The sequence below is a fragment of the Natator depressus genome, chromosome 7 (assembly GCF_965152275.1).
Source record: "Natator depressus isolate rNatDep1 chromosome 7, rNatDep2.hap1, whole genome shotgun sequence".
NCBI lineage: Eukaryota > Metazoa > Chordata > Testudines > Cheloniidae > Natator > Natator depressus.
In genome coordinates, this window is record NC_134240.1 from 5,341,263 (window position 1) to 5,355,892 (window position 14,630).

The following is a 14,630-nucleotide window of genomic DNA, read 5'->3' on the forward strand; positions in this document are numbered from 1 at the left end:
GCAATGAGCCGTGGCATGAGCTAGCCGCCCCGAGTATGTAGTCATGGGGTCCAGGCAGGCTTCTACCTGCAATGGCTGGTCTTGGCAAGCTACCGCGGCTGCACTCCTCTATTTAGTGCACTAGTTCAATGAGAACTAGTGCGGGTATGGCCATGCGAGCAGGGAATCCCACCCCTAGCTCCAAGGGTAGATGTAACCTAGTTAGTACAGCTCCAAGCTGTATTGTATTCAATAGGCTGGCAGGGTTTTGCTACCCTGCTCGGATCCTGGTTGCTCACAGCGCTGCTCCCTTACAGGTGGGGAACCTCAGTTGGGCCCCAGGCAGAGGGGGAAGAACGTGCAATGGAGTCAGCTCTTGGAGCACAAAAGGAGTTGAGTTGAGGAGATGTTCCACTAGAGTAGAACTCACACCAAGCTAACAGGTATAGAAGACAATCCAGCCCAGTATGGACCTGATGTGTAAGTTGCTGAGCATCTCCTTTGAGATTCCCATTGACCTGAGACTGGTATCTAATGGGAGCTGAGGACACTCAGCACTCAGGATCTGGCCCCATATCATTATCTTGGAATTATGTACTCGAGTCCCATTTTTGCTAAGGCCACTTTAACACGCCCTAGAAATGTAGAGGGGCCTCAGCGTGAGTGCAATGTAACTTGTTAGTGTGAGAATCAGAATCTGTTTAAATGTACCCTGTTGAAACATTACCTTGCTTATCTAACCCTGGGTTAGCGTGTGTAGTTACTGAGATTCCTGGGTCTACAGGAGAATGTTCTACTCTCTAGAAAGCGCTTCTGTTCTAAAGCATTTGCCCAAAATTATCGGAAAATGACTGATTTCTGGTGCCTCCATTTCTGGATGCTTGATTTTTTTCAGAGGTTGGGTTTCTCACTTTTGGAAAGTCTTGGCCTTTTACTTCAAATGTAACCTAACATATGTTCTAGAGTGGCTTACTATAGTTGTTTTAATGCAGTTCATGCAATAGAATGATCATAGAAATATAAGAATTGCCAGATGTGATCAGCTAACTGGACAATCTAGTCCGGTATCCTCTCTCTAACAATGGGCAACACCAGCATTTTCAGAGGAGTGTCCTCGAAACTCTGAAATTGATCATTATGAAATAATGAAATAAAACAATTGTTTTAGATTTATGAAGCCCCTGATATTGCAAATTCCCATTAATGAGAGGTACTCAGACCAATGCTTTCACCAAAACAATTTTTGTCCATAATGTTGCTGTTTGTTTAAAGATGGGATGCTAAATCCAGGCATTTAGTTGACGGTTCCTGTAACTCTTAATTTTTATCCTAGTGGGAAATAATCTCAGCAATCTATGTGGATAACAGTGGGAGGAAGATAATTCTTACCAATCATCCCCCTCCCAGCACTGTGCAAATGTGATCATGTTAGCTAGCTCTAATTTATCAACCAGTCAAGCTTATATAATTAGGAATCCCAAAGTCAATAATCTGATCATCTGCCCTGCTTGTGGGATAAGTGATTCCAGGAAGTGCACATCTCGGATTGGCATGGGAAAAGTGCCAGCGTTTAAAAAAGGAACAGGCAGAGATTTAGATCAGAAGGCACTCTTTAATCTTTCATCAGTGACGTTTTGGGATGTTTAAATGTTTCACCATATATTTGCGCCGTGCTGTTGAATCTTCCCATTACTATCTTTAGTTGAATTGTCTTTATATTTACTTTAAACAAATCCTAACTTAATCAAGATACACTGTGAGTTATACTGTGTCCTCTGAAAGCCACACGGTAGAGCTAAGTGTTTCCAATGCACAAAGGGAAACTTTTTGAGCGATATACTCTTCTGACTTATTCTCATGTAGCCCTATTGGAAGGTGTTAGGCAGTACAAAATTTGCCAAAAATTTTGTAATCTCTTTATTATAGAGAACTGGGAAAAGGGAATATTTGTTTGATCATCATGCCAGAAAGTGTGTTTGTTGTAAAACACTTTAAATAGATAAAAATCGTTAATGAAAAGGTGCAAATATTTAATATGTTGCTATTAAAAATGGTCATGGCCCCTTTTGCTTTCCAGTTTTAAGGGAAAGGGAGTCATCTGGTGGAAGGGGTTTCATTCAATTTTAGCTCCTTTAGCACAAAGTGCAAGTTTTAAAGGCCAGTCTTGTTATGGTGAAAGTGGTGCCAAAGCTGCACCAGTGTGATCAGAGTGTGTGTGCGTGGGGGCGAGGGAAGCAGCTCTTGATGGTTCTCATGACTGTTATTGCATTGCTTGTAATCTTTGGTTTTCATTTAATTTCAAACACTGAAGAAGTAAGTACCTGTTGGCATAGCTTGGTGTGGACCTCATCCAGTTCAGATTAGGGTTCTCAGACAGTGGTCCATGAACCCCTGATGTTAGCAGAGCTCCTCAGAGTAGGAATCCACAGCCTGAGAGGCAAGTTATGATCAACTGAACAGTTGGGAAAGAAAGGTGGCCTAGGAACATGCTGTCTAATGAAGGAGGCACTGAATGAAGACGCCAGGGAGCCATTCCTCTAGTCTAGATGAAGCTGAACAACTTTAAGGTCAAATATGAGAGTTTTAGCTTTTCTGGGAGAGCAGGAAGCCAAGATTAGCAGATAAAGCTGGAACCTTACCTTTCCACTTGGGAGGATTTGGGTGTATACAGAGACCTGCTTTCCTTTTCACATTTCATGTGGGTAGGGCTCCATCATTAGATGTTGCACCTCACAGAACTGATAAGACCAGTCAAAGTTAGAGCTATCACACGGACTCTTGCATAAAAGAAACCTATGTGTGCAAAAAGCCAGTGGTTTATATAAATGTTTCATCAATTTTTAAATGGCAGTTAGCTTCATAATAGGATGTTTTAGCTGCCACGTGCTCTACATAAGCCTTTTAACTTGAGAAACATCAGAAATTTTTACATCTTCTAATCGTTTGATTGAAAAAAAGCTCTCATAATGCAGCAGACCTTGAAGACTTTTTTTTGGAAAGAGGGTAATATATCCCCCCCACCCCTCTTTTTTTAAACATGGGATGGCAGGATGAGTGAAGGTTGGGTGTTGGGGCGGGGGGCGAGTGATAGGAAAATGCTAACTTTTTTACATACTGGTAGGACTTCAGACCTACATTTTCAATATCTGCCCTCTCTTGCTGTGAATCAAATATTTGAAATTCTGAACTTTCAGAACGTTTAACTGATTGGTGACTACAAATATTTGTGTCCCCACATCAGACTGATCGCCACCTGGTGTCTGTCATTGCACTGGCAAATAATATTTCTGAGTATTATGTAAACCCGAGTGCAGTGGATTGCAGGAGCAAAATGAGAGGCTGGATTGTCCTCCTGTTGAAGATATGGTTCTATTCTGATCTCAGAATAGAAGAAAATTCTAAGTGCTTCCAATTGATCCAAGTAAATCAGCTATTGAATCCTGGCATCTCCTATGCTTGGCCTAATATGACTGTGAGAAGTCAATGGTCTGTTGTGTGGCTTTTCCCCCACAGCAATTAGTAACAAATGGATCTTTAAAAGATGGAGTAAAATGAGTGCTGGAAGTGTATTGTGCATTACAGACTATTCACTAGGCACCACATAATTATTCGTTTTACATAGTGTTATAACACTTTCCAGGGATAACATACGATAGTCACTACCTGGAGATTTTTACAATGGAGTTTACACAGGTGAAGGTCTCAGATTGTGGAAGGAGTGTGGGGGGGTGACAAAACAAAGAGAAGGGGAGACTCATAGAAGAACATGTTCTAAGCATCCGAGATGTGCTGCCTTTTGAAAGAGGCAAGAAGCATGGTCTTGTGGTTAAGAACTGGGATTCAGCAGCTCCAGTTTCAGTCGTAGTTCTGCCACAGACTTCCTGCATGACCTTGGGCAAATCACTTAATCTTTCTGTGCCTCGGTTCTCCATCTGTGAAATGGGAATAATAATCCTTCCTTTCTCCCCCCCATCTATTTAGAGTGTAAGTGTTTTGGGGCAGGGACTCTCTTTCACTGTGTGTATGTGCAGTGCCTTGCACAGTAAGGCCCTGATCTCATTTAGAGTTCATGAATGTGACTGTAATACAAATAATTTCCCCTTGGAATAAGTGGGCTAGTGGTGCGTGGCATGGCATATTATACTCTCAGACACTGAGAAGTGTGGGAAATACCACCCATGTAGGCCATGCTCTCTGTGGCATGCAATAACCGAGTTTCCTGAGGGCTTTAGTCTAATTCAGGTTGCTGAGCTTGGTGCATGGGTGCTGGGTGGTGTTTGGTGGCCTGTGAGATAGTGGAGGTCAAACTTGGTGATCTGGTGGCCCCTGTGGGCCTTAAACTCTAGGACACACTCTATGTACACAGTCTCCCATTCAGTCAACGGTGCTCTGGCCTCCTCCCCAGCAGTGACAGCATGGCTGAACGAGGCCAGGCTCCCACTCAGTCTGATGCTCAGGCCCTCTCAAGGACAGCTATTGCTCGCTTGTGCTGTCCCGAGAAGGGAACATTTTTGACGCAGGGCAGCTGTTCACCTACTCCTGCTGCTTATGGCTTCTTCAGCCACAGGGAGCTATGAAGTGAGCTGTAGCTCACGAAAGCTTATGCTTAAATAAATTGGTTAGTCTCTAAGGTGCCACAAGTACTCCTTTTCTTTTTGACATAAGAGAGTGTGACTCTCCCTAGTATGGCTAATCAGGAAACGTACGGCAATGACCTCCCCACTTGTGTGGCCACAGGCCGGGTCCTGTGTGGTGCAGCTTTGTAGCTGCTCCTTCACACGTAGCAACTGGGGAGGCGGTGGAGAGCTGCCAGAAATCGGTGGAGCCTCATCTCTCCCATGCATCAGTCGCTAGGCTGAGTGGGCACAAACTGAGCAGTAAGCCACCCCCTTTGTACTTCATGATTGCATGGTGTGTGACCCTCTGAGTCATTATTCCTCCTGGAGCAGTGCTGCTTCCCCATTGCTTCTTGCTCAAGGCTGAGCCTAAGGACACAGTCTAGTCCATAGTTGCTCATTGCAGGTCGGAAGAAGATGTATTTAATTTCAAGAGGAAATATGGCATGCATGCATAGCACAGATGGGAATATTGGTACGTGTGGATTTATGGGTAGGAAGTAAATAGGAGCATAACGAAACATGACTTTTGCCAATAAACTTTTCTATGTCAGAGGGGCCAGGTTCAATAAAATTATTTTCCAGATGGCGTTTTTATTGAATCTGGTCCATCAAGTTCCCATTGCTGGGTTTACAGCTGCAATTTACACAAATCTACCTATAATAAAAGTACAGTATGCTTGCAAAATTACAGAGCAGGCAAAACCTGATGGGTAAATCTTGGTTTAATACATGATATACTCAGCTGACAGCAGAAAGCAGTGAAAGCAAAAAGGGACAAAGAAGCGTTTGAACAAAAAGAAAACAATGCTTACAAGTTTGTCATGAAACCCAGGGTGAAATATCCATTGTTGAGAGCCTCTGTTCTTCCCGTCTGCCATGTGACATGTAGAGCGTCTCCCAAAAGGTGCTGTTTGTATATTTCCTGCTGCTGCCGCCAGACCAGCTGTGCTTTTGTTAGCTTCTATGAGTTCAAGGTGTTAGCTATAGACGACCCCCGCACATCAAGAGACAAAGCAATAGGAAGTGTCAGGGCAAGTCCCAGCTTTTGCTGAGCCTTCTGTAAAGTCAGACATGCAGAGCCCTATTCAGCCGTCTTTTCACCTGTGGCCGGGAGCCCATGTCCATATCCTCCCCCAGGCTTCTGATCAAGCCCAGAAGGCTGCTGGATGTGACAGGCAGGCATGGGAACTAGCCTGCAGCGTTCTTAGGCTTGAACCATAGATGGATAAGGAATTTAAAGAGGCTGCACAAATTCAGGGGTAGCCTACACAAACTCTGCCACTGAAGAGAAGGCATCAAAACAGGAGAGGAGAGGAGACAGCGTAGAGGAAAAGGAAGGTTACTGCTCCCTCCTGAGTAGTAATAACTGTGGTTGTGGGTGGCAAATTCTTTATGAAGAGATTTATAGTTTCATAGATCCCAAGGACAGAAAGAACCAGGATGTGACCATCTAGTCTGATCTCCTGTAGAACACAAGCCACAGAACTTCCCCAAAATGATTCCTAGAGCAGATCTTTTAGAAAAACATCCAATCATGATTTAAAAATGGTCAGTGATCTTGGTCATGGTTAATTACTCTCCCTGTTAAATATGTACACCTTATTTCCAGTCTGAATATGTCTAGCTTGAACTTCCAGCCATTGGATTGTGTTAGACCTTTTGTCTGTTATACTGAAGAGCCCATTATTAAATATTTGCTCCCCCTGTAGATACTTATAGATTGTCCTCAAGTCACCCCTTGAGTAAAAGGGGCTCCTTGAGTTTAAATGGCATAAATGTATACTATCTGATAAAGCTTTAGCAAAACAGATATACCTTCAATGTGTTCATTTCTTTGAACTCTGTGCCCCAAATACAGAGCAGCCCAGCTGCCAGGGAAATGGAGGAGATGCTACTGTGTATTCAGAGCAGGGCTATCTCTTCCTGCACTCCTTTAGCTCCCTCTTTATTTATTAGGGTCTATTAATCTTTGTGGCCCCCTGCATATCTGCAAAATAGTTGCATTTACAACTCCATTAATTAGGCCAGAAAGCTGCTCAGCTCCGGTATTTCCCGTTCTTCTTAAATGTATTGTTTTCTGACTTTGCCTTACAAATTAAAACAGAATGATTAATCCCAATTTCCATTGCTATTCTGTATGGAATTCAATTAGTTCCAAGTGCAGAATAACTCCTCTTTACAAAGGAAATGTTTGACCTCATTTACTATCAAGGCCTATTATTCGAGTTACGGTAGCAAAATTTATAGTTTCGAGATAAATATTTAACAGGCTAATACACAGCAAATCTCAGCTTTTACCCACTTAGGTTTTTAGCCAACCTGACATTTAAAAAGTGATTGAATAAATGTTGTATTACGCCTTTCTATTACTGTTGTTCATTATTCAGAACACAGTGGCAGCTGGAGGCCTGTATCAGGGCTCCATTATACGAGGTGCTTTACAGGCCTTTAACAAAAAAGACTGTTCCTGCCCCAAAACATTTATAATAGTGCATCAGAGATCGGGTAAGAGAACTGCAGGAGGGGATGGCAAGGTAATGGTGGAATATGCTAATGTGGTACGGTAAACAGTAGTTGTTCATCACTAGCCTATCTGCGGTCAGATGGCAGGGTTCTGTGGGCATCATAGCAGAGATAAATTTCTAAAGACTCTGCCCAAAAGTAAGTGAATTAATAATATTGTTTTAGAATTATCTTCTTATCTACAGTACTTATATGGTCCCATTAGCTTAGTGTCTGAATGTCCCATAATCTTTTTAATGTATTTATCCTCACCGCAACCCTGTAAGGCAGGGAAATGCCATTATCCCCCTTTTACAGATGGGTGCTAAGACAGAGGAGCCAGAGGCCAGATTTTTAAATTCCGGTGCCTGAAGATGTAAGTAGATGTTTAGTGGGATTTTCAAAAGTGCCTAGGCACTTAACTCCCACTGATCTCAAGCTTTTTGAGTAGGGCCTGTCTGTCCTTTTTGTCTTGTACAGGCAGGGCCAAGGACACTGCTGGCATGTAAAAAGTACTTAATAATGCTGTGGGGAAACAGAAGAACATAGTGTATGCTAGCATTGGGATACCTATGAGTGAGTGTTATGGGTTCCCCGCTGTGCCTTGTCCACAAAAAATAGGAGCCTGATACAGGCCCAGCTAGGGAGCCCTGGCTCTTTAACTCAAGCTACAGCAGCGTGTGGTTTTAGTTCTGGAGGCCCGTTGTGATGGCCAAGATGGTGGCTATCACACTGGCATGAAGAGAATGTCTCAACCCCCTTCACTATTGGGACTCCATTTTAACAACGGTCATTGCAAATTTACTGGACTGCCACCTGCTATAGCTGGGGATTTTTGTGTTTTGATTTGGCTTTAAACTCTTTCTCTGGATTTTAATTATCATTGCCCCTTATAGATTTTCCTTTCAGCTCCCACCCATCGCTGACTGAAATCCCACTAGGATTTAAGTAGAAGTGTGTTGTACAGACGCTGCCATGTGAGGAGTCATGCCTTATTTACTATTTCTATTAGGATAGCTCCTAAAGACTACAATCAGGGCTCCATTGTACTGTGCAAATGAACAATACAAAGTCTCCGCCCCAGAGAGCTCTCACTTTAAGAGCGGTAAGCCTTCACACTAGGTTTGTTGGGAGGCCAGACTCATTATGCCGGGCTCAGGGCAAACTCATAACACTGGCCCTATCCCACAGAGATAGAACATAAGAACGGCCAGGCTGGATCAGACCAGTGGTCCATCTAGCCCAGTATCCTGTCTTCAGACAGCAGCCAGTGCCAGGTGCCCCAGAGGGAATGACCAGATCAGGGCAATTATTGAGTGACCCCTCCCCTGTTGCCCATTCCCAGCTTCTGGCAGTCAGAGGCTAGGGACACCCAGAGCATAGAGTTGTGTCCCTGACCATCTTGGCTAATAGCCATTGATGGACCTGTCCTTGATGAAAACATACTCAGATTATATAAATAACATTGAATCAAACCAAATGGCCACAATTTGGCCTGGGTTTTTTTTCTCATGGTGATGGGCTTGTGGCCCTCTGGCTAGCTGCCCCCTTTGGACTGGGCCCTGATAGTGTACCCATTCCTCCCCCACTTCTACTTGGGGCCTGTGGCTAGGCAGTCTTGTCCCTCTCCCTCCTGTAGGCCTGGTTCTACATGGGCTGGGCTGACTCCACGGATGCAGGGCCCACATGTCACACACATAACTTCAGGGGAACGTGAGGGGTCAGGTCCTGTCAATCATTTGGAGGGACTGAAGTGACTGCGTTGTTCCTAACAGGGATCTCCAAAATGGAACTGGAGTCTACCCCATCTCCATGGTGATGAGGGCGGGGAACGAGCAGAAGTTTGCAAGCCCTCTGCAGGCCCCTCCCCCAGCCACACCTAAGTGCCATTGCTCATTTTGTTTTTATTAGATTGGGGTCCCAGTGCCCACCCTCCTCTTTCCTCCTGCAGGAGTGACACAGCTGCCCTAGAATGGCGTAGCATGGCTTCAGGGGAGAAAAGAGAGGGGGAAGCAAGATCCATAGAGGGCTGCTGGGGGAATGGGTCAGGATCCCCATCTGCCATCCCACCCCTAAATTTCCTACAGTTGTGTTAGTCAGTCCATCTGTCCGTCCAGTGTAGGTCTGACACTTCTGACTGCAAGGAGTTACCTTGCTCTTACTGCCACATTGCAAAGACCTAGGATTTGGCCCTACATATCTTCCATGCCATTGAGCACAAAATATTACTTACGTGGGAAAAGGCCAGAATGTTCACCTGTCTAGCAGCCAGTCTCTCCAATTATCACTGACCTCGTACTTCAGCTTTGTTCCTCTCCACTTACTGTTCCTCTTGTGGTGAGTGCTTCCTTCCCATACAATCTCAATTGCCTGTACAAACGCTGTGGCTTGGCTTTGTTTTGAGTCACCCCCAGCAAATCATCTTGTGCCAGCAAAAAGCTTTTTCCGTTCCAAATGCTCAGGAACGGTTATCTGGCAACAGGTGGCAAAAATATACAAGTATATTAAGGAAACCTGAAGACAGAGTAGGATAATTCAACTCCCAGTTTGGCTGTGATTGTGCCATGAATTGGAGTGGTTGGTGGGGTGAAGGTATACAGCTGTTATTGATAGCACTTATTAGGGTCTTGTGCCTTGGATGGGGTTACAGTACGCTCTAGTTTTCTGTTTCCTGTCTCTCTGTCTTTAATGCAGTCGTCGTTCTTTCATTCTGCCTCAAATTTACTTTTCCTGTTGCTGCCCACATCTGTCTTTTCAGTGCTTCAGGACAGGCTCTGGTTTACGTGACATGTGTGTGCTATGCTTGTATTCCTCCTTCGTCACTGACCCATCGTTTATTTCATTGTTAATATGAACGTGACATAATCTAGGCAGCCAAATTCCACTCTTTTACACTAGTGTAGATCTGGAGTAACTCCATTAAAATGAGTGGAATTACTCCAGATTTATACTGGTGTCAGTCAGAGCAAAATCTGGCTCAGAGTGTGATTTTTATTTATTTATTTATTTTTATAGAAGGGACAAAAATAGAATCAAGTGCCTGACCCATGTCCATGTCAAGTGGTGTTTTTGCAAAGCATCCTAAATGGACAATTGCAAAACCAATGCCAGCCTTGTCCTCCTAGATTTAAAACAGAGATGGAGCAAAAAAGAAAAAACAATAGCACTGCCACCTCCGCCATACAAGTATGCACGCGTCTTTGGGAATTAAGATGAAATTGAACCTGGATTTGAACCACCTTACTTTTTGCCCAGGCCTCGTTGGACTGTTGAATTTATTCTGTAACTTGCTTTGCTTCCCTTTTACTCTAGTATTGATTTATTGCATCTGCTCATCTATCTAAGATTACAATAATGATTCCAAAAACTAATAAATCATGTTAGTCTTTTATTCAAAGTCATATGTAGCTTCATTAAAAACTAATGAAGGATAATGTGATAACATATTTTGCATGTTGTGTCAATATATCTACATGAACCATGTGTCTGTCTTTGTGTCACTCCTTCGAAATCCCTATACTGGCTCCTTAGAACATTTTGCAGTGATTTTATTTATATTTAAAGTTTAAAATGGTCCATTGTACTTGGTCAATCTTCATTCTATCTCCATATGTTCTTAGTCTAAACTAAGGTCTAAATTGCCTGGTTGTAATTTTTGGCACTGAGAGCAAGAGAAGCTTATAATTATGCCTCTTAATTATGGAATTCACTTCCTATTACTATTCAGAATAACCAGTCTGTTTGTATTAAAACCCAGATGTTCTTGACCACTCTGCCTTATTGATAATCTGAGAGAGTTTCTTGGGCAGCGACCTCTGACTCAGTCAAGAAAACCGCTGTATAGATACAGTTGTTCTTGTCGCTGAAGTAAAATGAAAATGTCATTTGTTTTTGACAGCTTTTTGCAATCTTTGCATTTGCAACATGCGGTGGTTATTCTGGAGGCCTGCGGCTCAGCGTGGACTGTGCAAACAAGTCAGAGAGCGACCTCAGCATTGACATAGCCTTTGCCTATCCTTTCAGGTAATCCATTTTGGTTCTTGACCGTTCATATTCAGGGATGCAGCTCACCTGGGGCCTGATCTGAATCCCACTGTCAACAGTGGGAAGACTCTCATTGATTACAGGCTTTGGATTGGGTACCTCTTTCAGAAAGTTTTGGATAATAAGGGTAGCATTTTCAGAAGCACTTAAGTGACATAGAAGCCTGTCCCATTTTAAAAAGCGACTTAAGAGCTTAAGACTCACTGAAAAATCAATGGGACTTAAGCTCATAAGGGCCAGATTTTCAAAGGTATTAAAGGTGCCTAAATGCAATTTTCAAAAGCACTTGAACAGGTTATTCTAATGGAAGTTAGGTGTTTGGGTGCTTCTGAAAATCCCACTAGGCATCTATCTGCATCTTTCGGCATCTAAAATCTGGCTCTAAATCCCTTTTGAAAATGAGATTTAGGCTCCCTAATCACTTAGATACTTTTAAAAATCTTACCCTAAATATAAGAGGAAGAAGGTGGGTGAGATAATATTTTTATTGGACCAACTTGCATGGATGGAAGAGACAGAGACAAGCTTTTGAGCTACACTGAGCTGAAGAAGGGCTTTGTGTAGCTTGAAAGCTTGTCTCTGCCTTTGCCACCAACAGAAATTGGTCCAATAAAATATCTCACTCACCTTCTTTCTCTTATATCCTGGAACCAACATAGCTACAATAACACTGCAAACTCTAAACACAAGAAAGACAGAGTGGGGCAAAAAAAAGTTTAAAATTGAAAAAATGCACATGCTGCTAAGCATTCTAATTCTGTACAACTTTGAGTGAACATGACGCCCCCAACATCAATTTTAAAATATGACTGAGGGCCACTCTAGGAACCTGTACTGCATTTCTAGACGACTATACTCTTCAAGAAATCTTGAGATGACAAGAACAATGAAGAATGTGTGGCCCAGTCTCAAATTAAGTACACCACGACCTGATCGGAAATTGTTATATTGCTTTAGAAATCACATGCTGTTTTGCTTAGGATTTCATTATGCATAGACCAGAAATAATGGGTTCACCTTTACAGCACTAACTGAGATATAACATCTTCCAAACTATGCACGCTGTTGGTGATTTCTTGAATTGCTGTTAATTTATGGTATATTTATATTACTCCAAAGAATCGTATTTCCTTTATACAAATGGGTTTTTTTCTTTTACTGTTCTGCACAGCCTTTAACATCTTTTTAGTATGCATGAGATGAGCTCTGAAAATTGAGTTATGTGAGTTTATAATGTGATTCGCTTTCAAATAGGTCATTTCACCAGCATTTATTATAGAAGTAACCATAGTAAAGCGCTTTTAATTTAGATTATTATAAAACATTATTTTATTTTAAAAGTTAACACTAAATGGTAATTAAGTATCGATTGGCACTATAAGTGGAATGTAGAGTATTGCTTTGGGAAGAAAACAACCAGGTATACTGTATTATTGTTCATTAGGAAATGGCAATTAATTTGCAAATAACTACTGAGTAATTGTACCTTTCTAACAAATATGAAGGACAACTTGTCAATAGGATGCCACTGTAGCAAGGAAATCTAACAGAATTATTTAAATTATAGGACTTACAAGTATGTAGGTCCACATCAGAAGGGAGATGTCATTTATCGAAGGAGAATCTTAGGACAGATACTGAAGATACTCAAAGTGTTTTTGCAGACGAGACACTTGTGTGCAAAGATCAAGTATTTGCATACATAAATTAGGTACTCAGAAATATATGCACACAGTCTCAGCTACTAACTTTGAAAATCTGTCCCTGTGCTTCCACTGGAAGTCAGTTATGTTTCACTTAACTAGTCTTTCCTATTATGCCTGTTATTCACAAGCGTTTCCTTTCTCCTTTCTCTTTAACGCTCATGTCAAGCGATGAGATAAAGTGCCTTTGTACAGGCTGTCAAGATGGCTAATGCAACTCTTGAAGCAACGGCAAGCGATCTGCTTCCTGAGCTCTCCTTTATTTTCATGGCTCTTTCTTCCATTCTCTTGCAAACCTGATTTTGCAATTTGATCTACACAGGCAGAATTCTGACCACTAACTTCTATGGGACTCAGTAGGTGTCCACCCACTCAGATCTTATTTCAGGATCCCTAACCTGCACCCCAAAGAATGTGGGCTTTGTGCAAGCAGGGTGAATTTTCCACTGTTTGTTCCCTTGTGTGTCCATGACTGAATAAGTCTATATTCACACAGCAGTTTTTATCAAGCTGCCTTCTGATTTCTGATCATTGGCCGACAACTGAAGGAGGTGTGGGTGAAAGTCAGAAATGAGAGAAGCCGCACAGATCCTGGCTGTGCTTATAACTGTCATGGCTGTCAACTGTAGCACTGGAACATTTGAATAAGGGAGAGCTGTCGTTTTAAAAATCTGCCTTGCAACTTAACTCGAAGCGATACAAGCATGCAGAGGGTTCAGCAGATGCTTTCCTTCCTATTGCAGGATTTTTCACTCTTGTTCTCAGAAGTTACAGCAACCAGGCCTAGGCTGTTGAGTTTTTAAGGGGTAAATGTGAACAGCTTTAAACAAACAAAAATTGAGACTCATTGCCCAAGAAAGGCAAGCACGATCTGGCTTTGCGGGCGTCTGCTGGCCAGCTTCTCATCAGAAAAGATGAGATTTCAAAGAAAGGAGCGTAACAAGTTTTGTAAACGTATTAAAGTGGTTTGAAGTTGATAAGAGGATAATATTTCCAAAAGTTCCCAAGTGATTTAGGGGCCTGTCTGATTTTCAGAAGTGATTTAGGCACTAAGGGTGCTGTGCTCAGCATGATAACACCTAGCTGATTTAGAAGCCTAAATCTCATTTCTTCAGGGATTTAGGCACTAGGAGCCAAAATCCCATTGCCAGTTTATGGGATTTAGAATAAGTGCCTAAATCACTTTTGATAATGAATCTTTGTCTCCTAAATCAGCTGGTGTTGCAATGTTTAGTGCAGCTAGGGCTAAATACCCTTAAAAATCTGCCTTTGGTGCCTAAATATGCAGATAGATGCCTAGTGGGATGTTCAAAACCACCTACGAGGTGCCTCACTACATCTTTAGTGGCCTTTTTAAAGGCTGGCCCTTAGGCCCTTTGGATGAGATTTTGGCTCTTAAGCCACTTAGATACTTTTGAAAATTTTACCCAGCATGCTCACACTAGAGCAGGTTCAGAAGATTTTCAGAGAAACAAAAGAGAGTTGGGTACCCAAATGCACTGGAAATTGTGCGTCCAACTCCCTTTTCTGCCTCTGAACCACTCCCCTCCAGTGAGTAGGAAGTTTAGGAATAAATATGGAACCCAGGCAGAACTACTGCAAACCCAGGGCTTGTCGCCTGGGGATTAGCTCCAATCAGGTCTGACAATCCCCTTCTGATGGTTGGTCCCACCACGTTCCTCCTTGCTCTCCAGGACTTGTAGTGCATCCTCTTCATGACTCGTCCCTCTAGCCATGTCACTGTGTAGTCCTCCCGTTCCAGGGTTTCAAAGTCCTGCCGGCT

The 14,630-nt window shown here is 42.6% G+C and overlaps 1 protein-coding gene across 2 annotated transcripts in view; it reads left to right on the forward strand.

Moving 5' to 3' along the window:
• The window catches only part of SYNPR (synaptoporin), a 174,035-nt gene that overhangs the window by 112,591 nt on the left and 46,814 nt on the right, over positions 1 to 14,630 (forward strand). For both annotated transcript variants that reach the window (XM_074957388.1, XM_074957389.1), the window contains one exon: positions 10,999 to 11,123. In XM_074957388.1, coding sequence (XP_074813489.1) covers positions 10,999 to 11,123 — 125 coding nt within the window. The remainder of the gene's footprint in view (positions 1 to 10,998; positions 11,124 to 14,630) is intronic.